Source organism: Bufo gargarizans, chromosome 4, assembly GCF_014858855.1.
Source record: "Bufo gargarizans isolate SCDJY-AF-19 chromosome 4, ASM1485885v1, whole genome shotgun sequence".
NCBI classification, from domain to species: domain Eukaryota; kingdom Metazoa; phylum Chordata; class Amphibia; order Anura; family Bufonidae; genus Bufo; species Bufo gargarizans.
This window is the reverse complement of record NC_058083.1, coordinates 100,217,220-100,244,236: the sequence shown is the minus strand read 5'-3', so window position 1 is coordinate 100,244,236 and position 27,017 is coordinate 100,217,220. Positions and strand designations below refer to the sequence as shown.

The window sequence follows — 27,017 nt, the reverse complement described above, 5'->3', positions numbered from 1 at the left end:
TCCAAGAAGCAAAAATCCCCTCATCAATGGCGAGCCAGGCCCAAATGTTTTAATTGATCTCTGTTAGGATATACTGTTGAAATTGCTGTTATACTGCGAATTTAGGTTTTCAGACCTAGGAGATTCGGACAGGTAACACAGTTTCATTGAGTCCTAGTGTGAGTTCAATTAATTACAGAGAACCTATTTAAGTGACATTCCTAGGTTACTGACTGTTTCCTTTGTTTCCCATTATAACCTGTGAGGTGCTTGTTTTTGTTTTGTATTTTTTGTTTTTTTCTTTCATTTTTTTCCAGTCCTTCAGTAGAATCCTGCTGGTTGGTAAAAGATTCTTTCAGGAGTAACACACAGATTGCAGGGATAACCATGAGTGACAAAGCAGGACATGAGACTTTTGAAAAGTTAAGTAGATACAGTATGTTTAACCCTGTATTGCCTAGATCAAATGTTATGGGAATCTCTGGTAGATCAAGCTGATTCCTATGACAAATTGCACATTGCTAAGCGTGGTGTGCTCAAACAAACGTCCAAGCGGCTTCACATGCTTGCTAAGCTGATGTGCATATTTAATGATGCCATTAGCAAGCTGGAGAAGGTGGAATCATTTGAAGAGACAAAGCCCCCTGTAAATTTGCATTGTAATTGTTGTGCAGAAGCGGTTAAACAGGTTTCTAGTCTAGAAACACAACACAAAGAAAAAGACAGTCAGATCAGCCTGCTGCAGTCTCAGCTGAGAAAGAAAAATACTATGCAGATGTTGATAAAGTTTTTATACAGCTGTATATGGAGATAACAGGCTATAAGGAAAAAGCAGCCTCTACAGAGGTGATAACGGCTGACCTGAGGACCGAGTTAACTGAGAGGGATGAGACAATTAGCAACATGCAGAAGACCATAACTGAGCTCTCACATCACAAAGATTTGGACTCAAAGCAAATTTGTGTTTTAGTGCAAACAGGGGGACAGATGATAGTGAGAGCGCTCCTATGGCTGCCTCCGATCAGACTGATTCCACTCCAATAGCTGTACAAAGTGCTGCTGGTGACACCATTCGTGGATTTGGAGGTGGCATGGGAAATTTACAGACCACTTCCAACTCACAAACGTGTCACAGCAATGCGACAGAATTGCATTCTTTCCATAACATGGGGAGAGGATGCAATTTCTGCTAAAGATATGTAAACTGATTTCTACATATCATCCAGACGCAGATCCTTTCACTTCCTGTGATATTTTTGAGGGACATTGCCAGAAATTTCTGTCCCTCCAGAATATCGCATGGAACTGTTCAAGCTTTGGTTGCCTACACATCTTTTTCAAAGATATGAGGTCATAGAGAAAATTGCCCCTAGGAATGGCCTATGATGAGCAAGACAGGCTTTCCATTCTCATGAAATTGGTAACAGGGCATACGGACGTCAGCCCAGAGGTCCTAAGTAACTTCAGGCCTACCATCCATGATGAGCCCTTGTCGCTTTGTGGAAGGTTTGAAGCCATGTATAGGAAGGTGACAAAGGATGATGGTGTAGGAGCCCCACAAGGCATGATACGTATGTTTGTGGAGAAGTTTCCATATCTTGATACCACAATTCATTTAAATGCAGCTAAGGAGACATCACTGTTTGAAGCAGCAATGGTAATAGAGCAGGTTTTTCTTATTTATTTAAGTTTTACACAATAATAGCATTTTTTAAACCAAAAAAATTATGTTTTAATGTGTCCATGTTGTGAGAGCTATAGTTTTTAAATTTTTTGCAGGATGAGGTGACTGTTTTATTGGTACTATTTTGTGGGACATACACAAAATTAACAAAAATTAACACAAAGTTAACAAAAATGGCTTTTTTTGACACATTTTTATTTGTGATATATTTATAGAGCCGACTGTCACGGATGCGCCAATACCAAATATGTCAATTTTATTTTTTCTATTTTTAACATTTTTTTTATTTCTTACTTGGGGAATTTTTTTTTTTACATTATTTTTTTTATATTTTTTTTAACACTTTATTATTTTTACACTTTGCGTCCCCCATAAGGTCATACAAGACCTCTGGGGGACATTTAACTTCACTTTTTTTTATAATTTTTTTCACTGTAGATTTCTCCTGTAACTGGGGCTAACATAGTAGCCCCAGTTACAGGAGAAATACACCCCCAGAGAGGCTGTACAGTGCAATACAGCGCTGTACAGCCTCAGTGCAGGGCTGATCGAAGTCTCTGAAAGACCTCACAGCTCCTGCACTGACCCGGCTCCGACGGTCACATGACCGCCGGGCAGGAACAGGAAGCGCTGTGAATACAGCGATCTAGAAGGCAGGAACACCTGGGCACTGTCCCTGCCTTATCTAAGGGTTGCCCTGCTGTCACTGACAGCGGGCAACCCGATCTGGAGCTGCACGATTAGCGTGCAGCTGCAATCTCTGAATGGACGTTTTAAAACGTCCATTCAGAGATAGAGAACCAGTCTTCTACTGACACCAGCACCAGTGACTAAAAGAGTAGTTGCCAACTAATAATATAAACAAACTACAGCATATTCTAGTAAAGCTCCATAAAAGTGATAGTGATCACAGGAGAGGATGGTATTTTGAACATGGAATTTATACCATTGCGTAGTTAATTGAAATAGATTCCCCTGGTGAGGAGTAAATGCAATTTTCTAATTATTCTGTACTGATTTATGTAACCTGTGGCGCTTCAGAGAAAGGTTATCCAGGCATGAGTTGATTAGTAACAGCTAAGCAACCCGATCTAAATGATTATGTTGTTCTAATGATCTAGTCAAACCAGAATATATTTATTTGGTTTTCTGTGCACTTATCCTACTCATTACCGTATATTCTTGTACCTTATTACTTGAAATATCATTTAAAAATTCAAGCTGGTTATTTCTTTTTAGAAACGACATAACTGAGGATTTTCATACAGTAACAATAAGCTAGACTATAGGACTGCTATAGGGTCCTTTAAGAGAGGGGACCCGACCGATGGATGGCGAGAAGCTTTGGTAGACTTTTTATAGGCTTAAGAAGTAAAATTTAAGCAAGACATATGGACACATTTATTAAAAGTCCTAAATCACAAAAGAGGCATGAGGCATAATAAAGTTGAAATTATGCCATACTCCATATTTACAATATTATTTTTGACTTTTTGAGCTTCTTGCTACTTCTGGAAAGATAAAAAGGGGTGGTTACTTAGCGGGAGCGACATGGCTTTCAATGGCTGACCTAATTTACTATAATTTACTCCAGGAAATGACATATACTATAGCTGAAATTTACATTAGCTCATAGATCTTGCATTGATGATGGTAGAGTCTGACTGCTGCGCAAAGCCTTCTCCAGCACATCTCAAAGATTCTCAATGGGGTTAAGGTCTGGACTCTGTGGTGGCCAATCCATGTGTGAAAATGATGTCTCATGCTCCCTGAACCACTCTTTTACAATTTGAGCCCGATGAATCCTGGCATTGTCATCTTGGAATATGCCAGTGCCATCAGGGAAGAAAAAATCCATTGATGGAATAACCTGGTCATTCAGTATGTTCAGGTAGTCAGCTGACCTCATTCTTGGAGTACATACTGTTGCTGAACCTAGACCTGACCAACTGCAGCAACCCCAGATCATAGCACTGCCCCCACAGGCTTGTACAGTGGGCACTAGGCATGATGGGTGCATCACTTCATCTGCCTCTCTTATTACCCTGATGTGCCCATCACTCTGGAACAGGATAAATCTGGACTCATCAGACCACATGACATTTTTCCTTTGCTTCAGAGTCCAATATTTATGCTCCCTAGCAAATTGAAGCCTTTTTTTCTGGTTTGCCTCACTGATTAGTGGTTTTCTTACGGCTATACAGCTGTTCAGTCCCAATCCCTTGAGTTCCCTTCGCATTGTGCATGTGGAAATGCTCTTACTTTCACTATTAAACATAGCCCTGAGTTCTACTGTTGTTTTTCTTCAATTTGATTTCACCAAATGTTTAAGCGATTGTCGATCACGATCATTCAGGATTTCTTTCCCGCCACATTTCTTCCTCAAATACGATGGGCCCCCACTATCCTACCCAATTTTAGAAGTTTCTGCAATCTCCTTAGATGTTTTCTCTGCTTGGTGCATGCCAATGATTTGACCCTTCTCAAATAGACTAACATCTTTTCCACGACCACGAGATGTGTCTTTCGACATGGTTGTTTAAGAAATGAGAAGCAACTCATTGCACCAGTTGGGGTTAAATAACTTGTTGCCAGCTGAAAGATAATCGCCCATGCAGTAATTATCCAATAAGAGGCTCATAACTATTTGCTTAGTTAAATCCAGGTGGTGACTTTTTTGGGGACAGGCAGTGTATGTGATGTGATGCAGATTACTACAGCAGACCTGGAGATCAAGACTGGTGTTTAAAACGCCAATGTAGGGAAATACTATGGTTACTGTCCAGAACTACAACTGACAAACCCAGAAACTGTTGCCAGTCTTCCTTAACTACTCTGTGTTGTAAGACGCTAAGGCTACACTTACCATAGGTCCTTCACCCTATCGGCAGCAAGGACCCAACATAAATGACGTGAGGTGGTTGGGAAGAGGTTAAAAAATTCTCCTCTTTAAGATGTTGTCCACATTTTTTATATTGATGACCTATCCTCAGGATAGGTCATCAATATCAGATCAGTGGGGGACCGACTCTCAGGATCCCCACCAATAGGCTGTTTGAAGAGAATTTGGTGCTCGTGCAAGCGCTGCCTTCTCTTCACTGTTTACTATTGAAAAGGAAGGAGCCATCCCATTGAAGTGAATGGTACAGCATTGTTGTAATTACACCTGCTCACCACTGCAGTTGCAAGTGCGGGCTGGTAAACAGTGAAGAGAAGGCAGCGCTTGCACGATCACTGCACTCTCTTCAAACAGCTGATCAGTGGGGATGGAAGTTGCCATCCCTGCCGATTTGATATTGAAAAAAGCAGGCAACCCCTTTAACCACTTCCACCCTGTATGCATATGGGTCTTAGTGACCAAGCAATTTTTTTCATTTTTTTATAATCACATTTCAAAAGCTATAACTTGTTTTTTTCATTGATGTTGTCAAATGAGGACTTTTTTGCACAACAAGTTGCAGTTTTTAATGGAATCATTCTGGGGTACATATAATCATTAATTAACTTTTATTAACATCAATACCACCGTTGCCTTTCTGTGTTACAAATTTTGTGATATTCACTTTGCGTCAAAAATAACATAACATTATTCTTTGGGTCAATACGATTACTGCGATACCAAATATATATAGTTTTGAATACTTTTATACAATAAAACACTTCTTAAAAAAAGAAAAAAAGAAACTGTTTTTGCATTGCTGCATCCCAAAACTCATAATTCTGTTGGGGCTTGATTTTTCGGGGACAACTTGTACTTTTCGCTGGTTTTAATTTGGGGTACTTTTAATTACATTGTTTTGGTGGCGGATAGGCAAACAATGGTAATTCTGGCAATGTTTTGTGTTTGTCTTTTACGACGTTCACCGTGCGGGATATATTACGCGATAACTGTAAGCTCAGGTCCTTACTCATGCGGCTATACCAAATATGTGGAAGGGATTTTTATTATTTTTTTCCCATACAAAAGCAGTTTTTCAATGAAAAAAAGGTGTACGTGTGTTTGTATTACCTTGAAGATTTTTTTAATAAAACTATTTATTTCTTTTTTTAACCACTTATTATTAGTCCACCAAGGGGACTTTGATCGCTCACAAAGTACACCATACTACTTATGTAGTAAAGTGAACTATGCTGCCAGTACAATTCTGACAGGCACTCTATTAGGTCTTACCTATGGCACAGCCTATTAAAGTATAACACAGGCCAGACCTGAGGTCCTTCATTTGACTTCCGGCTGCCATGTACAGACATCAGCATCCCACAATCTAATTTGCAGGGTATTGATGCCCCCGCCGCCCCTAAAACCATGTACAGTTGTGGCCAAAAGTTTTGAGAATGACACAAATATTAGTTTTCACAAAGTTTGCTGCTAAACTGCTTTTAGATCTTTGTTTCAGTTGTTTCTGTGATGTAGTGAAATATAATTGCACGCACTTCATACGTTTCTAAGGCTTTTATCGACAATTACATGACATTTATGCAAAGAGTCAGTATTTGCAGTGTTGGCCCTTCTTTTTCAGGACCTCTGCAATTCGACTGGGCATGCTCTCAATCAACTTCTGGGCCAATTCCTGACTGATAGCAACCCATTCTTTCATAATCGCTTCTTGGAGTTTGTCAGAATTAGTGGGTTTTTGTTTGTCCACCCGCCTCTTGAGGACTGACCACAAGTTCTCAATGGGATTAAGATCTGGGGAGTTTCCGGGCCATGGACCCAAAATGTCAACTTTTTGGTCCCCGAGCCACTTAGTTATCACTCATGCCTTATGGCACGGTGCTCCATCGTGCTGGAAAATGCATTGTTCTTCACCAAACTATTGTTGGAAGAAGTTGCTGTTGGAGGGTGTTTTGGTACCATTCTTTATTCATGGCTATGTTTTTGGGCAAAATTGTGAGTGAGCCCACTCCCTTGGATGAGAAGCAACCCCACACATGAATGGTCTCAGGATGCTTTACTGTCAGCATGACACAGGAGTGATGGTAGCGCTCACCTTTTCTTCTCCGGACAAGCCTTTTTTCTGATGCCCCAAACAATCGGAAAGAGGCTTCATCTGAGAATATGACTTTGCCCCAGTCCTCAGCAGTCCATTCACCATATTTTCTGCAGAAGATCAATCTGTCCCTGATTTTTTTTTTCGAGAGAAGTGGCTTCTTTGCTGCCCTTCTTAACACCAGGCCATCTTCCAAAAGTCTTCGTCTCACTGTGCGTGCAGATGCGCTCACACCTGCCTGCTGCCATTCCTGAGCAAGCTCTGCACTGGTGGCACTCCGATCCCGCAGCTGAATCCTCTTTAGGAGACGATCCTGGTGCTTGCTGGACTTTCTTGGATGCCCTGAAGCCTTCTTAACAAGAATTGAACCTCTTCTTGATGATCCTTGATGATCCTATAAATTGTTGATTGAGGTGCAATCTTAGTAGCCACAATATCCTTGCCTGTGAAGCCATTTTTATGCAACGCAATGATGGCTGCACGCATTTCTTTGCAGGTCACCATGGTTAACAATGGAAGAACAATGATTTCAAACATCACCCTCCTTTTAACAGGTCAAGTCTGCCATTTTAACCCAATCAGCCTGACATAATGATCTCCAGCCTTGTGCTCGTCAACATTCTCACCTGAGTTAACAAGACTATTATTGAAATGATCTCAGCAGGTGCTTTAATGACAGCAATGAAATGCAGTGAAAAAGTTTTTGGGGGATTAAGTTAATTTTCATGGCAAAGAAGGACTATGCAATTCATCTGATCACTCTTCATAACATTCTGGAGTATATGCAAATTGCTTTTATAAAAACTTAAGCAGCAACTTTTCCAATTTCCAATATTTATGTAATTCTCAAAACTTTTGGCCACGACTGTAGATGTCATGGTCAGTATTGACTTTGGCATCTAACGGGTTCGGCCGATCAGGGCCATTACAGCAGGGGCACGGCTTTCATTTGAAAGCTGAGCTCCTGCTCTCTGCTGCACAGGAGACCCATGCAGAGCTTATTCTAGGCCGCCATAAAAAGCAGCAGCCTAGAATAAGTTCTATTAATGCTGTCATTAAGGGGTTAATAAACAAAAATCTTGAATTCTGCAGAAATGTAATGGGGAGGAGAGGGGACTCATACTAAGTATTGCTGTGGGGCTCTCTGATATGCCTCTGACTTGGGCAATGATGTCTAAAAGTTTATTTCAATGTGGCGCATAGTTGGCAACAGTCTCAAATTTGCAAGGACTGTCCTTAATTTTCAAAGACAGTATCGGCAAATTCAGGTAGTCCCAGGCCAAAATGGATGGGACTTATAGAAATTCCACCAGGACGGGGCTTACATGACCTGAAATTACCTCAAAATTACCAACTACAATGTATTTAAGTAAGAAGGAGGTAAAGGTCTGCTATTTCACCACAGTCTGGGGGAATGGCTTTCAAGCACATGATTACTGCTTTGTGTGCATAGAAATTAAAGGGGTTGTTTCACCTTTGAAAATGGTATTTATCATGTAGAGAAAGTTAATACAGGGCACTTACTAATGTATTGTGATTTTCCATATTGCTTCCTTTGCTGACTTGATTCATTTTTATATCACATTCTACACTGCTTGTTTCTATGGTTGTGACCACTCTTCAATTCAGCAGTGGTGGTCGTGCTTGCACACTATAGGGAAAAGCACCGGCCTCCCTGGTGGCCAGCACCGTGAAAGTGCATATAGGATGGCACTTTTTCCTATAGAGTGCAAGCAGGACCACTGCTGCTGGATTGCAGGGTGGTCGTAACCATGGAAACGAGAAGTGTATAATGTGATGGAAAAATAAATCCAGCCAGCAAAGGAAGCAATATGGACAATCACAATACATTAGTAAGTGCCTTGTATTAACTTTCTCTATATGATAAATGCCAATTGCTGAAGTGAGACAACCCCTTTAAATAGTATGTGTGAGAATCCCGTGTGATCACAGATTACGGTCTTCAGCTATTTCAGTAAAAGCTTGTCATATTCAGCACAATGAAAGTACATACCATACACCCACAGATTGACACATTGCCTCTGTATTATTTCAACAGTTGTGACCTGTCAGCCATGTATGAACCCACAGACGAAGATGGCAACAGTGGAGGTAACAGCATCAATGACACATCAACCAGCAACCTGGGCAGTTCCATCACCGCATGCAAAAAGGTAAGTCCAGTGAACCTATATTTCAGATGTTACCAAGATTTTCAATTTTATGTAACTAAGATTTATTCATTTTATGAAGTAAGACCCTGGAATGATCTGCAGGGGAATGAAAAGAGGCGCATAACAAAGGGAGATGAGGACCTTAGGGAGGGGTTAATGATAGCTACGGTTATTGAGCCATTTAGTGGTGAGGGGATTGGTTTTGAATGTTGGTTTTGTCGCTCTACATGTTGCCGATTCCACTACTTATTTCCGGTGAGACAGATTTTATCAGTGGTTTGAGGGATCCCTTGTCCAGAAAGGCTCTGGAGCTTGGTTTAGCATCCACCAGTTTTTTTGTTCAAAGATCGGTGAGCAGTGCCACGTGTAGAGTGTACAGTCAGCTTTGGCAGGTGTGGAAGGCCTGGGTGGCAATCGTGACTCAGATGATTGGGATCTGTTGTTCCTTTACTTCATTGGGTGTGCATATGGTAATAGTTTGTCCAGGATTAATTGTTGGGTATACACTTTAGCATTTTGGTACAAGTCTAAGGGGATCATTTACTATGCTGAAATAAACCTAAATATTCTGCAACTTCGTCCCGCTCACAGGAGGTCTAAAATTGTGGGCATTGCATGGGCGGTGAAGGGGACGGGCCAGCAGACCAGTCTCATTCACCATTTTCTACTCCTGTTTTAGGCGTAGAAAAGGGTCTAAATGTAAGACCGCTCAAAAGCCGTCTTACATTTAGGACTGGCGCTGGATGCACTGAAGTTATGGAGAGGCCTGCGCATCTTCATAACTTTGGCGGATCCACCGCCTGTTTAGGGCTTTATTAAGACCAGCGTCTAAAATGCCGGTCTTAATAAATGTGCCTATAACAGTCTATCAGACATCACTAAACCATTACTGGTGCGACAGGCATTGAAGGGCTTTCATGCTGGGGCTATGAAAGACCAAGCAGAAATTTGCAGTATGCCAATTGTTTGTGCAAATTTTGGTGCAGATTTCACCCTTTTCAACCAACGGGTGAGATCGTCGGTACAATTACGGTACATCAAATTTGCAACATAATCCGCCAGTAACACATGCGGATTTTGAACTTGTAAATCTTCACCTATGACCAGGTAGGGGTCCTCGAATTTACCTGTTTTGTCTCTCCGGCTCTGTGGGTTGTTTCAGAACATACTTGTGGATTCGTCCGGCTGCGTTAGGCCCCCTATTGATCCATGAAGATGGGAAATCTTTGTCAGTTTGTGAAGGTTTTTTGTAAGTTCTTCGCATTCCTTTCGCATCGGGGCAGCTACTGAGGCAGCGAGGTGGACTTAGCCTTGAAAGATCATTAAACGGTTTGGGCTAAGGGAATCGGGGCATTTTAGACTTTATGTGCGTCCTCATCTGTTGTGCAAGATGTTGTGGGTTTGTGTTTATTTCCTGACGAAGTTGGCGCGAAACATTGAGGTGACCGGGTATCAGATGTGCATTGAGACAGTGAGCGGTGCCATTTATATACTGTTAGATTGTTATTTGGGGCATTATATTCCAATTATTGGAAATCATGGGCCATCCATAGGATAGTATTTGTGTTATAGAGCCACTATTTGGAGGAGATAGCGTGCCAGCACACAGCGGGGGTTGTTGTAATTTCAGACCTTATTACTGCTGCTAGCCCCACGCATAGCTACTTATAGTGGAGATTATAGACGCTTTACATCTTATTACTGCTGCTATTTTAATTAGTTGTTCATCAGTGCCCCATTGTTAACTGGCTGCTATATGACTGCGTTGTTTACCGCCATACCACTGTCTGCACCGTCATCTTCTATAGCATTTATGGTGTTATATACTGATCAATGGTGCTTTACCCAGTCATAGGAATTATACATTGACCCTTTTTCGTATTGATGGGGTTGGAGTTAAATGAAATTGCTGTTAAAATAAAATGGACAAATTTACTCAAAATGACCATGAAAACCTGACAGTTTATCCGTTTTTAACATTCTTTTTTTTTTTTTACTGTCATGTAAATGTAGCCTAATATAATTTCCTCATCATTTCAGGCCTTTTGCTTGTTGTCAGTGAATGAAAATACGCAGCACACCACGTTCTTATATCCTGCAGAGTCCAGTAAAATAGTTAACGTTTTTGTATCCTTTTTTTCTAACGTATACGTCAAATGGAGGCATAAAACGTGATGTGATCCCACCCTTACTTTCTTTTACTCTCCTTTTGGTCTGGCTTCGCTGGTGAAAGATGCATCTAATTTATGACTAAGTGTGCATCCCATCATAAGTTAGGCACACCTTCAGCAGTCTGTGTGCCTGGTGGAAAAATTAGACCAGCCCCTGACTAAAGTGGTTTTTCTCCCACATTTACGTCTGTTTCCAGGCATAAATGTTGGTAAATTTGTCAGGGCCAAAATCCCAGCCCTGGCCTGGCCTCAGGCATGCCCCGCCAGACCCTTGACACTCCTGTGTCAAACATGGGGTCAAAAATACCAATGCGCCAAAATAGTGTTGCATGGGTGCTCAAAAATGGGTGCTCAAAAAAATTTTTTTTTTTGCAGGACAAGTTGTAGTTTTTAATGGTGGCATTTTGGGGGTACACATAATTTACTAATTTGCTTTTATTAACAGTTTCTGGGGGGGGGGGGGGGGAAGAAAAAACAGCAATACTGCCACTGAGTTTTTACATTTCTGGTGTTCAATTCTTTTTTAAGTTTTACTATTTTTGCGCAATAAAAACCCCTTTAAAAAAAAAGAAAATGTTTTTGCATTGCCGCATTCCATAACTTTTTATTTCCAAAGAGCTGTGTGGGTGCTTGATGTTTGAAGAGCCCTCGGAATATATTATGCCCCTGTGTAGTGCCCACACTGTAAATAATTTCTAGCATATTGCCCCCAGTATCTATAATGTTCCCCCTGTAGTGCCCCTATTGTCTATAATGCCCTCCATAGTGTCATCTGTATATAAAATGCCCTATGGTGCGCCCTGTATATAAAATGCCCCCATATACTGTATATAATGCCCCAGACTCCACATCACCCCCATCCCACCCATGTGAGTGCCAGCAAATTAAAAAATAAAATAAAATTCTCACCTCAACACTTACACTCGCATGTTCATCATGTGTATACAGGATATTGATCACAGCACTCTACCCTTCAGAGTCTTGGGTGGGAAGGCCGATATAAGTACTCTTATACCATATATAGTAGGAGGCAGCACACCATAGAATTCATATAATTGCTTTTTTATTCAATTCTTATTTTTAACACCAGTGGTAGAAAAGTGCATTTCAGTGCAATATATTCATCAGTGCAACCTTTCGAGCTCTATAGTGAGAACCCTTTTTCAAGCTGATGTATGCAAAATAGTAAAAAATGCTGAAAAAAAATCTGAAACATTCAGAAAAATTCAGAAGAAGTAGGCTTGGTTGGGGCATACATAGGGGAGGGTGCAAGCCGGAACCCACAGGGGGGTGAGTTCCCACATGTCCCCTGCCCAATGTATTGCCAAAGTGATGGGAACATGATGAAGGATGAGGCAGAAAATTAATCTGATATCAAAGGAATATAACAAGAGAATTACATGAAAATGTCAAATTTTCCTGATTTACAAATTTACATGATTGCTAAAGCAGTACATGATTACACAAAGGCTCTTGGCCCCTATGTATGCCCCAGCCCGACAATAAATGTGTGAATGTACACTTATAATTTTTTTTTTTTTTTTTTTTTTTTTTTTTTTTTACATAAAACTGACAATACATTTCTAACAGTATATGGTGGTACCTTGTGAACTAATGTATAAAAGAGCACTAAATACAGCAGGGGGCTAATACAGAGCATGCACAAGATACATAGAAGGCTCAATCTGCCCGGTATGGCTCGGTTTACACAGGGCATTTGCATGTTTGTTGCATTTTTGAGCAACCACATGCGGTCTTTCCAATTAGGTTTTCCTGTTTATGTTTTATTTATTAATTCAGCCTATCTCTACATTTTCATTCCTCTCGGCTTTCAGCACTTACATAGAGGAAAAGCTGTCTGCAGTTGCATTATGACTTGCTAATACTTAGTCCATAAGGCTAGTTTCAAATGAATGAGTTCAATGAGAGAAACACACTGCACGTGTAAGCGTGATTTCTCATTCTGTCCTGTGTCCCTGCCAAACCTGGAATCTACTGAATTGTTCTGACATAATGCTTTCGGTGTAATTCAGTATATACAGGTCTGGCAGGGGCACACAGCATTATAAAACATTATCAGCCAGAACTGGATAACACGCATCACGCAGCATGTTTCTTGCATTGAACTCACTGATCTGAGTCTGGCCTAAGGGTTCAGCTACATGGTGATCTTGGTCGCATAAGATCTGTCGTGCCCAATGATCACAGCGTGCGGTGCTAGCAGAGAAATGAATGGGGTCGCAGAGCGACTCACACGTTTCGTGCAGCTGCAACCTCAGTATCACAAAAAATCCAGCAGTGTTGGAATTCTTACGATACTAGGATCGCAGTCGCAGCACACGTGCGAGTCATACTGCGACTTCATTCATTTCTATGCTAAGGGTACTTTCACACTAGCGGCGAGACGGATCCGACAGGCTGTTCACCATGTCGGATCCGTCCTGCGGCTATTTCGCCGTGCCCGCGGACCGCCGCTCCGTCCCCATTGACTATAATGGGGACGGGGGCGGAGCTCCGGCGCAGCACGGCGGTGCACGGAGAAAGCCCGCCGGACTAAAATTACTGCATGTCAGGCTTTTTAGTCCGGCGGCTTTCTCAGTGCACCGCCGTGCTGCGCCGGAGCTCCGCCCCCGTCCCCATTATAGTCAATGGGGACGGAGCGGCGGTCCGCGGGCACGGCGAAATAGCCGCAGGACGGATCCGACATGGTGAACAGCCTGTCGGATCCGTCCCGCCGCTAGTGTGAAACTAACACCGCTACACTGCCAGTATATGGCTGGTGACTGTACTTTTGCAATTATACCTGTAATGTACACAGTGGCATAAAGGTTGAATGATACGACTGGCCAGATCATTGCTTAAATGTGTAGGATGTCTTAACAGTAAGTCCTCCATGGCAGTAAAAGTTGCCTTACTAACTGAGTCTTTTTGCTCGGCCATGAAGATCCCAATTTCTCCTTTTTTTCTATCTTTTTCTTGCTGTAGCAAATTTACGCAGAGATCTGTTAGTCTCTGAACCTTGAGGACTAGAAAAAGGAGCATAAGGTACATCTTCTTCCTCCTCTCAACTGCCTTTTAGGACTCCCTTAGAACATTCTAGAGCTAGGGGCGGAGTCAGCCACCACCTAGCAACCTACTGCAAAGGGCTGGATCAGAGTTAGTTGTGGAAAAATCATGTGAAATTAGAGGCACATGGATGTACACTGTGGACCTCTAGTGAAGCTCTATTGCTTCTCTGTATTAATACAGCTTTAGATCACCTTCATACAGTCGAGAGTGGGTCCAAAACATGGATGAGGTATAACTCTTTCCACTATAGTTTTTCTCTATACGCTCAAGTTCTTGATTTGGCTATTGTGTGAAAAAAAAAACTAGGGCTTCACATGACAGGAAAATCTAAGATTAACCCCTTAGTGACCACCAATAAGTCTTTTTACGGTCGTCACTATGGGGCCTTAGGCTGGGGCGCCACCTTTTCACAGCAGCCCAGTCTAAGCGCTCTCAGGTCTATTATGCAGTGGAGAGTGGGAGCTCAGCTTTCACATGAGAGCCATGCTACTGCTGTAAAAGCCCGGAGCTGCAAGAGCAATTATCTGGGCTGTTAATCCCTTACATGTCGCAGGCAATGGTGTCTGCCGCATGTAAGCTGTTACAGAGGGAGTCTGTGAGGTGCCAATCTCGGTGCAGGTAGGCCAGAGTCTAGTGTACGCCTTAGGCCTCCCTCCAGCATTTCCCACAAGGCTGCACCTCTCTGGTGCACCCTGCTGGTCAATGTCAGTATAGCACTGACATAAAAATAAAAAAAAAGGCATTGCACAACAGAAATACTAAGGCTACTTTCACACTAGCGTTCGGGCGGATCCGTTCTGAACGGATCCGCCCATAATAATGCAGACGGAGGCTCCGTTCAGAACGGATCCGTCTGCATTAAAATTGCAAAAAAAAAGCTAAGTGTGAAAATAGCCTCGGACGGATCCGTCCAGACTTTCAATGTAAAGTCAATGGGGGACGGATCCGCTTGAAGATTGAGCCACATTGTGGCATCTTCAAACGGATCCGTCCCCATTGACTTAGGCTCCTTTCACACTAGCGTTCGCTGGTCCGCTCGTGAGCTCCGTTTGAAGGAGCTCACGAGCGGACCCGAACGCAGCCGTCCAGCCCTGATGCAGTCTGAATGGAGCGGATCCGCTCAGACTGCATCAGTCTGGCGGCGTTCAGCCTCCGCTCCGCTTGCCTCCGCACGGACAGGCGGACAGCTGAACGCTGTTTGCAGCGTTCGGGTGTCCGCCTGGCCGTGCGGAGGCGTGCGGATCCGTCCAGACTTACAATGTAAGTCAATGGGGACGGATCCGTTTGAAGATGCCACAATGTGGCTCAATCTTCAAGCGGATCCGTCCCCCATTGACTTTACATTGAAAGTCTGGACGGATCCGTCCGAGGCTATTTTCACACTTAGCTTTTTTTTTGCAATTTTAATGCAGACGGATCCGTTCTGAACGGAGCCTCCGTCTGCATTATTATGGGCGGATCCGTTCAGAACGGATCCGCCCGAACGCTAGTGTGAAAGTAGCCTTACATTGTAAGTCTGGACGGATCCGCACGCCTCCGCACGGCCAGGCGGACACCCGAACGCTGCAAACAGCGTTCAGCTGTCCGCCTGTCCGTGCGGAGGCAAGCGGAGCGGAGGCTGAACGCCGCCAGACTGATGCAGTCTGAGCGGATCCGCTCCATTCAGACTGCATCAGGGCTGGACGGCTGCGTTCGGGTCCGCTCGTGAGCTCCTTCAAACGGAGCTCACGAGCGGACCAGCGAACGCTAGTGTGAAAGGAGCCTAAAATATATTTTAGAAGCGAACAAATAATATTGTCTTAGTCCCCTTGTGTTTTTTAAAAAAAATCATTAAATAAAAATTCCAATACATTTTTTTTATTGAAAAAATGCTTTTCAATGGAAAAATTTTTTAAAAATAAAATCTCCTCCACATGTTTGATATCGTCACATTCATAATGACCCACACTATGCAAATATTATGTACATTATCCAGTATGGTGTACGCTGTAAAAAAAAAAGTCCGAATTGATGATTTTTGCTTAGTCGCCACTAAAAAATAAAACGTGATCAAAAAGTGTTTGTACCCCGAAATGATACCAATAATAAGTACAAGTTTTCCTGCAACAATCAAGCACCCATACAGCTCTTTGGAAAGAAAAAGTTATGGGTCTTGGGATGTGGCAATGCAAAAACATTTTCTTTTAAAAAAAAAAGGGTTTTTATTGCGCAAAAATAGTAAAACTTAAAAAAAAAAATGAACACCAGAAAATTTATAACAGGGATGTCAAACTCGTGGCCCTCCAGCTGTTGCAAAACTACAACTCCCTTCATGCCTGGGCATACTACAGCTATCAGGGAATGATGGGAGTTGTAGTTTTGCAACATCTGGAGGGCCATGAGTTTGACATCCATGATTTATAATGTAAAAACTCAGTGGCAATATTGCTGTTTCTTTCTACCCCCCTCCCAGAAACAGTTAATAAAAGCTAATTAGTAAGTTATGTGTACCCCCAAAATGCCACCATTAAAAACTACAACTTGTCCTGCAAAAAAATAAAAAAATAAAGCTATAGATGGAAAAATAAAAAAGTTATAGCTCTTGGAAGGCCATAATGAAAAAATGAAAAAAAAATAGCTTGGTCAGTAAGGCCCAAAACAGGGTGGTCACTAAGGGATTAACAAAACCAACCTGCGACCTCAGTGGGGCCATTTACAAACATTTTTACACTAGTGTTTAGCATAAAAATGTTGCATGACCCCCTTTTGCATATTTTTGAGCACCCATGCAACACTATTTTGGCGCATTGGTATTTTTGACCCCACGTTTGACACAGGAGTGTCAAGGGTCTGGCGGGGCATGCCTGGGGCCAGGCCAGGGCTGGGATTTTGGCCCTGACAAATTTACCAACATTTATGCCTGGAAACAGACGTAAATGTGGGAGAAAACCCACTTTAGTCAGGGGCTGGTCTAATTTTTCCACCAGGCACACAGACTGCTAAAGGTGCGCCTAACTTATGATGGGATGCACACTTAGTCATAAATTAGATGCATTTTTCACCACCGAAGCCAGACCAAAAGGAGAGTAAAAGAAAGTAAGGGTGGGATCACATCACGTTTTATGCCTCCATTTGACGTATACGTTAGAAAAAAAAAAAAAAACGCAGCACACCACGTTCTTGTATCCTGCAGAGTCCAGTAAAATAGTATCCGTTTTTTTAAAATGGTAAAAAAAAAGTATGCTTTTTTTATAATGAAACTCTATGGTGAAGGATGCCACTGTATGGCATCAGTCTGAGACATTCGTTTAACATATACGTTTTTTGTATACGTTAAACTGATGGGAAAAATGTGATTTGAACCCAGCCTAAAGCCTCATGCACATGTCCGTTGAAGATGGACAGTGAGATACCGGCCTGGATTCCTGCTGAGTGCAGGAGCGTACGGCGTCATTGGTTGCTATGACGCCATGCGCTTCGTGCCGCTGCTGCTGTACAGTAATACACCCGTGTAGATCATACAAGTGTATTACTGTACATCAGCGGCGCCACTAAGCGCACAGTGTCATAGCAACCAATAATGCTGTGCGCTCCTACACTCAGCAGGAATCCAGGCCGGTATCTCACTGTCCATGTTCCACGGACGTGTGCATGAGGCTTAAAGGGGTTGTCCGGGTTCAGAGCTAAACCCGGACATACCCTTATTTTTACCCAGGCAGCCCCCCTGAGCCTAGCATCGGAGCATCTCATGCTCCGATGCGCTCCCGTGCCCTACGCTAAACCGCGCAGGGCACGGGCTCTTTTGTTTTCAATAACACACTCTGCCGGGCGGTAACTTCCGCCCAGCAGTGTGTTCGGTGACATCACCGGCTCTGAGGGGCGGGCTTTAGCTCTGCCCTAGTCGTTTTACTGGCTAGGGCAGAGCTAAATCCCGCCCATCAGTGCCGGTGACGTCACCGGGGTTCCTGTCAGCCCCATGGAGAGCCCCTGTACGTCACCAGAACTCCTAAAAATGCCTTTGCCCTAGGCAATTTAGCGCAGGGCAAAGGAGAGCATCGGAGCATGAACTGCTCCGATGCTCCTGTCAGGGGGGCTGCCGGGGTGAGAATGGACAGCTCTGAACCCGGACAACCCCTTTAAGATCACTGTCTTTGTAAATGACCCCCAGTGTTTTTCTGTTGGGGTAAAAAGTGGTCTCCAATTTTCACGTGACTCCTTCCTATAGGGAAACATTCTGATCATGGCCACTAAAAGTCACAGAGAAGCCCTAGCCTAAACATTTGTCATTTTTGTAGAACCCCGAAAGTTTTAAATAAGGAATTTTAAAATATAAAACATGCAGAGATTTCCAAAAGACTTTGGAAAATGTTTACCTGTAATAATACCATAGGGGGCCTTATTGTACCACTGACTCACATGCAAAAAATGTCAAGTTTTGATAAATAAATTATTATTTGCTAAGGTATTATTAATGCTAGAACCATTCTGTACAGTCTGTGCTCTAAAATCTTCAAATCATAGCTTACCCTCAGATTCCTCAGAGTGGTTCAGATGACTCATTCACCTTCATGCTAAATGAGCAACTCCTCATTGCACCTAGTAATGCACCATCAGTTTTCCCAGACCTCCACTTGCTGGAAGCTGAGCTGCTCTCTTCAGAATGCCTTCTGTTAGGTCTCTGCTCAGCAACCATCCATCCACAGCTTATTTTCCTTTTAATAACCTGTAATTAGGCAAAGTAATTCAATTATGAGGTTCCGTGTCTGAGAATAAAGAGATCTGATTTGGAATAAATGATTTGGTTATTTATTTCTCTAAAATATATGCAGAAGCCATTTAGTGGTGTGTCTCCGTTGCTAAACAGATCATACTTTAAAATGAGAATCCACCATTCATTAGGAGCGTGTACTTGCCTTAGTTAGCTGATTGAGATGCTACAGTTGAAGGCACACTTAAAAGAGTATTCCGGTAGGTACAAGTTATCCTATATCCACAGGATATCGGGTAACTATTAGATCGGTGGGAATCCTATTGCTGGGACCTCCACCAATCATGAGAATGGGGGCCCTACTCCCTACAGCTCCCCTGAAATAACCGGAGTGGCCAGTCGCGCATGTGTGCGGCTGCTCCATTCATCTCCATGAGAGTTCCGGATATAGCCAACTAAGCCAAGTACAGCGCTCGGCTATGTCCGGAACTCCCATAGAAATTAATGGAGCAGCCGTGCACATGTGTGACTGGCCACTCCGGTCATTTCAGGGGAGCAGCTTTTACTAAGTGATGGCCTGTCGTCCTAATCGGCCATCAGTACCTGATTGGTTGGGGTCCAACACCCCACACCCCCACTGATCACCTGTTTGGTTGCAGCTCCAGGGCCAGAAGTCAGCTAGAACTACAGTACCCCAGAGCAGGTGGTACTTGAAAATTGTTTTGTTCATTTGTGTTATGTCATTTCATGCTTTGTATCTCCAATAAGATAATGTATGGGAGTTAACCAACTCAGGCGCGGCCTATAGGAAAACTGTGGTGTGGACTGTTAGCTCTACCCCTAGCTCAGTCTAGTCTAGAAATGCTAGTGATAGCAAGGAAAGAAACAAGAGGAAAAGTCAATGTTCTCCACTCCCAAGTACTAGGCCTTCAGCTACAGAGGCATACTGCTATCAAAAACTATAGACATTACTGCTGTGAGTGGAATAGTGCTAAGACACCATCCACACTTGTCAACCTCACATTCTGCAGAGGAAGAGTAAAAGGAGTAAATTTAATCTAAACCTGGCCTATACCCATACAAAACAATTTAAGGGAAGATTTTCACTGTACAGTAAATTGTTGGAACCGTGTTCTGAGGCTGTTGGAGGTACTACAACCCTCATTTTGCACTACAGTGAAGATATATGTTTATTCTGTTAAATCTTGTCTGGATACTGACTCCTACACATCCTATACACCCTGCTTTACACCCATACATACGTTGACACCAAGGGCACCCCAAACTACTATCAGGCAGGAGCCCTAACACTGAAGAGTGCCCCGAAGGAAGAACAGGTGTGCCCTCCTTCCACTGCTTGGCCCTAGGGAGAAAAACCACTGTGATAGACTTTCTGCAGCCAGAACCACTACCCCTCCCATCCTCCGCTCCAGCTCCTCATGGGATTATTGCAGAACTACACAGCACTTTAAACTTTTTAGCAGATAAAGCTTGGATATTCTCTGGGCACTCATCAATAGATAAGGCTTTTGTTGAGTGCACACCCCTTTATGACCCAGAGAGGCCGTACTGGGGTAACAGATTAGGGGAGGCCGGCATGATAGGTTTTAGTGCGAGGGGCCGGCGCTCCAGGAGTTAAGGTTTTGAAAATGAACAGGTGAGTGATTAAGGAGCGAGGTTATGGGTTTATAAGGCATGGTTTGGGGGGGGAAATCAGGCGCCATTTTAGTTTATCAAAAACTAGGGGGAAAGAACTCTCTCCCATTGCATCAGTAGGCTTACCGTGATGCAGGCTGTGGAGGACATCATTCAGCAGTTGCGGGCGGCGGCGGAGACTCGGGGTCCCTAATGGCTGCAGAATCAGTTGTCCGTCTTACTGCAGGGGGCGGCGACGGGTACAGCAAGCCCGCTGCCACGTACAAGATGGCCACAGCGGGTACGTTCACCGGAGCACCTTAGTCCTGAAGAGACCCCAGGGTTCAGCGCCTCCAGGGACCCTTCACAATGGGGGGATGACAGGTTGCCTATTACCATGTCCTCCCGGCGTAGGAAGGAATCCAGATGCATAGCGGGCCCAGAGCAGGGCGGGGGGTCCTTCGCCCGCCTTCAGCAGTGAAAGACATGGAGGCAGGACCAGGATCTGAGGGCTCTCCAGTGTCAAGGATGTCTGGGGGGCCCACTCGGCGTGGGAGCAATGCTCGGCATGACGCGGCTGTGCACGTTGAGGGGAATGCACAGGCCACAGCAGGATGGAAGGCAGCATGGAATCGGTTCCACCCACCAGGGAGAAGAAGAAGAAGAAGCATGGCCTGCACAGAGCGCATCCAGCAGGGAGGATGTTGGGATACAGTACATCCGTGAAGATGTGGCACCGGGACAGAGAGATGAAGTGCGATCCTCCCATGAAGATCATCAGGAAGCAGGACCATCAGCTGCGGGGTTCACAGCGCCCGGGCAGCCAGGTGAGATAGCTTTGAGGACACTTAATTATTTAATTAGCTGTCCAGGGGGCGTAATGGCTGGGGGGCATCAAGGGGATTTGGGTAGGGGTATAGGGAAGCTTTTAAGTAGTTTAGCTGGGTGGGTATCAGGTTTGGGGGCCCCTGGGTTCTCCCCGATACCGGCGTAGAGGTTGGGAGCTGGGGTTGGCGGGGCGGCTAGGAGTGCTGCTGGTCGGGTGGGGGGGATCGGTGTCAGTTCAGACACAGCCCGGGGGTGAGGATAATAGACCTAAGGTGGATGAAAGGGGAGGTATATGTTTATGAGCGTATTTGGAAGGGTGAGTACATCTAAATTTTTTCTTTACTCCCCCTGGAGCGGTTTGATTTGGATAAGAGTAAAAAGGATAAAGGAAAAAAGGAAGAAGAAGAAAAGCGCCAGTATCGGTTGATTCTGTGCACTTTTTCTAATTGGCTCCAGGCATTTGCTATTCTAGCAAGTGTGATTGGAGAAAAGACGCCGGAGTGCTGTTCAGCTCTATTTTGCTATTTAGATGCGATTGGTGAAGCGTAGCGGGTTTATGGTGGGACGGGTTGGCTCCGTTACGACAAACAGTTTAGGCAAAGAAAGGCAGTACGCTCTAACATACGGTGGGACTATAAAGATATTGGGCTTTGGTTGAGGGTGACAGCACCGGTGCGTCCTGGGCATTCCTTTTGGGGGGAGTCAGGAGGATTGGGACAGTCTAGTTTTACAGCAGCATGAGCCAAGGGTTTGTGCTTCCTCTTTAATGAGGGGAGTTGCAAGTTCGGGACAAAATGTAAATTTAAACAACAATGCTCGTCATGCGGCGGTGATCACAGGGCCAATCGCTGTTTCAAAGGAAATAGGCAAAAAGGAGGGGATGCCGCTTCAAAAGGGTCTGACTCTGGTGCAGGTGGAAAAGATGGGGAAGTATCCAAGTAGATATCCCAATTGGGAAGCAGCAGAGTTTTTGAGGAAGGATTTTATGTGGGGATTTAGTATTCCCTCGGCGCCGTTGCCGGTGGTTATGGTGTGAAAAAATCTGTGCTCAGCTCTTGAACATCCAGAAGTAGTGTCCCAAAAATTGGCTAGGGAGGTTTCCTTGGGTCGTATGGATGGCCTGTTTTTAGAACCACCACTGGTCAATTTAAGGGTGTCGCCATTGGGCGTATTGCTCAAGATGGAGCGGAACAAGTTTCAGCTCATTCACCATTTGTCCTATCCAAAAGGGGCGTCAGTCAATGAAGGTATTGATCCAGAATAGTATTAGGTGGTGTACACTTCATTTGATGCGGCTGTGGCTTGGGTGGGAAAGTTGTGTGTTCGGACGTTTTTGGTGAAAACGGACATTGAAGCACCTTTTCGTCTCTTGCCGGTGAATCCAGACAGCTTGCATTTGTTAGGTTATTTCTGGGATGGGGGTTATTTTGTAGACAGGTGCTTGCCCATGGGTTGTTTGGTGACGTGTGCGTATTTTGAAGCATTCAGTTCTTTTTTGGAATGGGTTGTAGCAGACGTTTCCAGTTGTTCATCCATTATCCATTACTTGGATGATTTTCTTTGTTTGGGCTTGGCTGGATCTCGGGTTTGTTCTTTGTTGTTAAATATGTTAAAATCGATTTTTGCTTCATTTGGGGTGCCGTTAGCAGATGAAAAGATGGTGGGTCCTACGACGGAATTGAGTTTCCTGGGGATAGTTATTAACACGGGAAAAATGGAATGCCGGTTACCAAATGAGAAGGTGCAAGATTTAAGGGTTGTGGTTGACCAGGCTAGGAGATCACCAAAAATTAAGTTGCAGGATTTACAATCTCTGTTGGGTAAACTTAATTTCACATGTCTTATTATGCCAATGGGACAGATTTTTTGTCTGCGTTTAGTGGGAGCTATGGCAGGCGTTTCGGCCCCCCATCATTTCATTCGATTAGGAAAAGAGTTAAGGGGTGATCTGGAGGTGTGGGCGGGTTGTCTACAAAAATTCAATGGTAGAGATTTGGTGTGGATAAGTTATTCGCTGTGGATAACTTTGATTTAGATTTTTTTTCTTCCGGATGCGGCAGAGGGGGCTGGTTTTGGGGAATATTTCGGTGGCCGAAGTCCTGGGTGTGGAGGGGATGGGTACGGAACCAGGCTCTGTTGGAGCTTTTCCCCATCATGCTGGCAAAGGTTTTATGGGGGGAGAAGTTTAGAGATAAAAAGATTTGTTTCCATTGCGATAATCTGGGGGTGGTGCAGGCCATTAACTGTATGACCACATCGTTACCTCCCGTGGTTCGCTTACTGCAGTATCTAGTTTTAGTTTGTCTGTCGCTTAATACTTGGGAGGTGGCGGTACATGTGCCTGGGGTGTCTAATTGCATTGCAGATGCCCTTTCTCGTTCACAGTGGGAGCGGTTTTGTCACCTGACTGGAAACGGATATCGAGAAGGTCTGCTACAGACGTCAATGAGTGCGGGGACGTGGTCAGTTTACGGTAAAGCTTGCCGTGATTGGGAACAGTGGTGTGGTGAGTTGGGAGCCCAGGTGGACGAGGGGGATATCCCATTATTATTGTTTAACAGTGCCCGGTGTATGGGTGGGTTAATGGAAGATGTTGCTCTTTACCAAGATAGGGTGGTAGTTAGAATCTGCAGGTCAAAAACAGCAGAGGAAGGGAGAGGGAGTTGTGTTTGGCTGTTTGCGGTTCCAGGCTGTTCATGCCCGGTTAGGTGTCTGCAAGGTTTAGGGTCGACTTTTGGGGTTGGTACTCTACTTAAGCATGAGGATGGATTATTCTTGTCGTGTTTTCAGTTCTTGGCGGTTTTTAAGCATTGTTTAAAAAGTTTAGGGATAGATAAACGGGGCATTCGTTTAGGATTGGGGCTGCTACGGAGGCAGCGAGGTCAGGACTGAGTGACGAGGTAATAAGAAGGGTTGGCAGGTGGGAATCCGTTAGGTTTAGGTCATATGTGAGTTTAACATTGTGTTTGTTTGTTTTGCTTTGTTTCAGGGGATGGCCCAGCGTTAGTATGGATCCTTGGGCATTAATTCGTTTTTTGGGGTGCTTTGAGGGTGGATGTCCGTCCGAACGGGCGGCAGTTAGGGTTTGAGAGGAATGTCACGGTTGTGCGGTGGCTAGGGTCAAGAGGTATGTTGTGGGGGGGTGTTTTAAGGGAGGTGCATCGTTTTGCCCAGCTGGATAGGTCCCCAGATGTTTTGGTGCTTCAAGCAGGGGGAAATGATTTAGGTGTTAGGCCGTTTAGAGAGTTGATAAGGCATATAAAATTTGATTTGTTGAGATTGTGGTCCCTATTCCCGACCATGGTAACGGTATGGTCTGATATTGGGCCTCGTAGAGCGTGGAGAGAGGCACATTTGGTGGAGCGCTTGAATAAGGCTAGAATTAAGGTCAATAGGGTGATAGGTAAATTTATGGCCAGGAATAGGGCGGTGGCTGTAAGGCATTCTGAACTGGAGTTGGGTGTTGGGGAATTTTGGAGGTCGAACGGCGTTCATCTCAGTGCCGTGGGAATAGACTTGTGGTCCCTGAGACTTCAGGGAGGGATCGAGAGAGCATTAGGTTTGTGGAGGGACGCGCAATCTTGAGGTTAAAGGGGGTCAAGTTGAGCGTTGTTGGCGGTGGGAGGTCCTCGAAGTAGGTGGTATTTATGCTACGGGAGAATGGGAGGGCCTCAATTGTGGCACTGGACTCTCATAGTTGGGCAGTTGGTTGGTAGTGAGAGGCATCCATCAGTTGGTGGTGTCTCCGAGCAGGCGTTTTACGGCTGGAGGCAAGATGGAAGTGCCATGTTTTGTGTTGTGTGAAAAATAAACTTTGGGGGCTTCAAGGACTTCCCTCGTCAGGGTTAATTTATGTTATTTATGGTTATGTATTTATTTTTGTTAATAAAACGGCTGCTGTGGCCAATTAAATCTGTGTATTATTTTGTAAGTTGGGAAGTGGGTTTTAATAGTAAAAAGTAGGACCGGAGGGAATTAACCAATAACCTATTCAAGTTTTGCACATTAATCATGTAAATTTTTTGCTGGCATCCTTTTTTTCTTTTATGAAATACAGGACCTAGTGTAATGTATGATTTTTACTTTAACTTATATTACTTTCCCAATATTAGCTTGAAGAACGGCCGTTTGAACTAAAGGCCTAAAATGGTGCTGTTTGACTATTACACTTTATACGGCTGATAAGACAAGGAAGAAACTGGAAGTTCTGGAACCGTAATAATATTACACACAGCTATGTAATATTGTCCTGATGAAGAGGGCTATATGCCCTTGAAACGCGTAGACCTTACTAAATATATGTGAAAATACATGCTCTGCCTGTGACATCGTGCCTGACAGCGCCGGACACATGGTTCCAGAACTTCCAGTTTCTTCCTTGTCTTATCACTGCACTAAAACTCAGAAGTGCAGTTGGGAACCAAGGCTGCAGCCAGGCCCTATCCCAGATGCTGGTTGGGTTTTCAAAAAACAACAGCAAGGCTTTTTTGTTGTTGTGAATCTATCACAACAATCTTCTGTAAGCGCAACCTGTTATCTTACCATATCTCTCTGTAAAGCGATGCCACACATGAGGGTCTGCCTCCTCTCTCTCCTTTTTTTACCCACACTTTATACAGCTGATGAGACTACTTTCACATCAGCTTTTTGGCATTCCGGTTCTGAGATCTGGCAGAGGATCTCAAAACTGGGCCAAAACGGTTCTGTTTTATCTCCATGCATTTCAATGTGGTTTGCTCCGTTCAAGATGCATCAATATGCGTTCCGTTCAATTAGCATTCCATTTCGTGACTGAAAACAAAACCGCTACAAGCTGTAGTTTTGTGTCCGGTCATCAAAATGGAACAAAATGGATTCGTTATTAAAAACAATGTAAGTCAATGGTGGCGGATCAGTTTTTTCTGATCCTAAAAAAACGGATCCGTCACTCACTGACTTACAATGCATTTTGATTTAACAGAACTGCATCCTAACAGAACAAACCGCATCAAACAGAACCATTTTGGTCAGGTTTTGTGATCCTCTACCAGATCTCAAAACCTAAAAACTAAAACGCTGATGTAAAAGTAGCCTGAAATAAAGATACTCATGTGAAACAAGAAGAACTTTGCAGTTGAGTCTGAACTTGTTTATTCTAGTAGAGGAAGCTTGTTACTACAGAACTTCTCTCTTTGAAGTCAATGGGAGAGGAGCCCAGAACTGTACACTGTACTTCATGTGTGGTCTGACTAATACGTAAAGTGGTAGGACTATGTTCTCATCAGGGGCATCTATGCCTGACACTGGTTTCTACAGCCTGGTTTGCTGTCCACTAAAATTCCTAGGTCCTTTTCCATGTCAGTGTTATCCAGTGTTTTACCATTTAGTACTGGTGACTTGAATTATAGCTTCCCATGTGCATAACCTTACATTCGTCATTGTTAAACCTCATCTGCCACTTCTCTGCCCAAGACTCCAATCTATCCAGATCCCTCTGTAGCAGTATACTGTCCTCTTTAGTATTGTCTACAGAAATTGCTATATTGTCTGTTCAACCCCTCTATAAGATCACGCTGTTCACAGAAACACACGAGACACAGAATCGGAGTAATTGGGAACACCCACAGCTTTTTTTCTTAGAACAATTTAATACATTTTAATTGCAAAACGGCCGCCCACTGCCTGTGTTTCACTGCTCCAGAGAGCTGAGACCTGCAACCCCAGCCTCCTGCTAGCTACTGTAGCTGCACCTTAACTCCTGAAGGATAAAAGCGTGGCCAGTATGTGTGGAAGGGCCACTGGAAGCACTGGTGGGAAGGA

The 27,017-nt window shown here is 43.9% G+C and overlaps 1 protein-coding gene across 1 annotated transcript in view; it reads left to right on the top strand.

Annotated features, from left to right (window-relative positions):
- The first annotated feature begins 8,654 nt into the window (after nt 1–8,654).
- Nucleotides 8,655–27,017, top strand: part of LOC122935247 (SPHK1 interactor, AKAP domain containing) — a 231,202-nt gene continuing 212,839 nt past the window's right edge. Inside the window, exon 1 of the mRNA XM_044291009.1 lies at nt 8,655–8,828. Within this exon, the coding sequence (XP_044146944.1) occupies nt 8,655–8,828 (174 nt within the window). The remainder of the gene's footprint in view (nt 8,829–27,017) is intronic.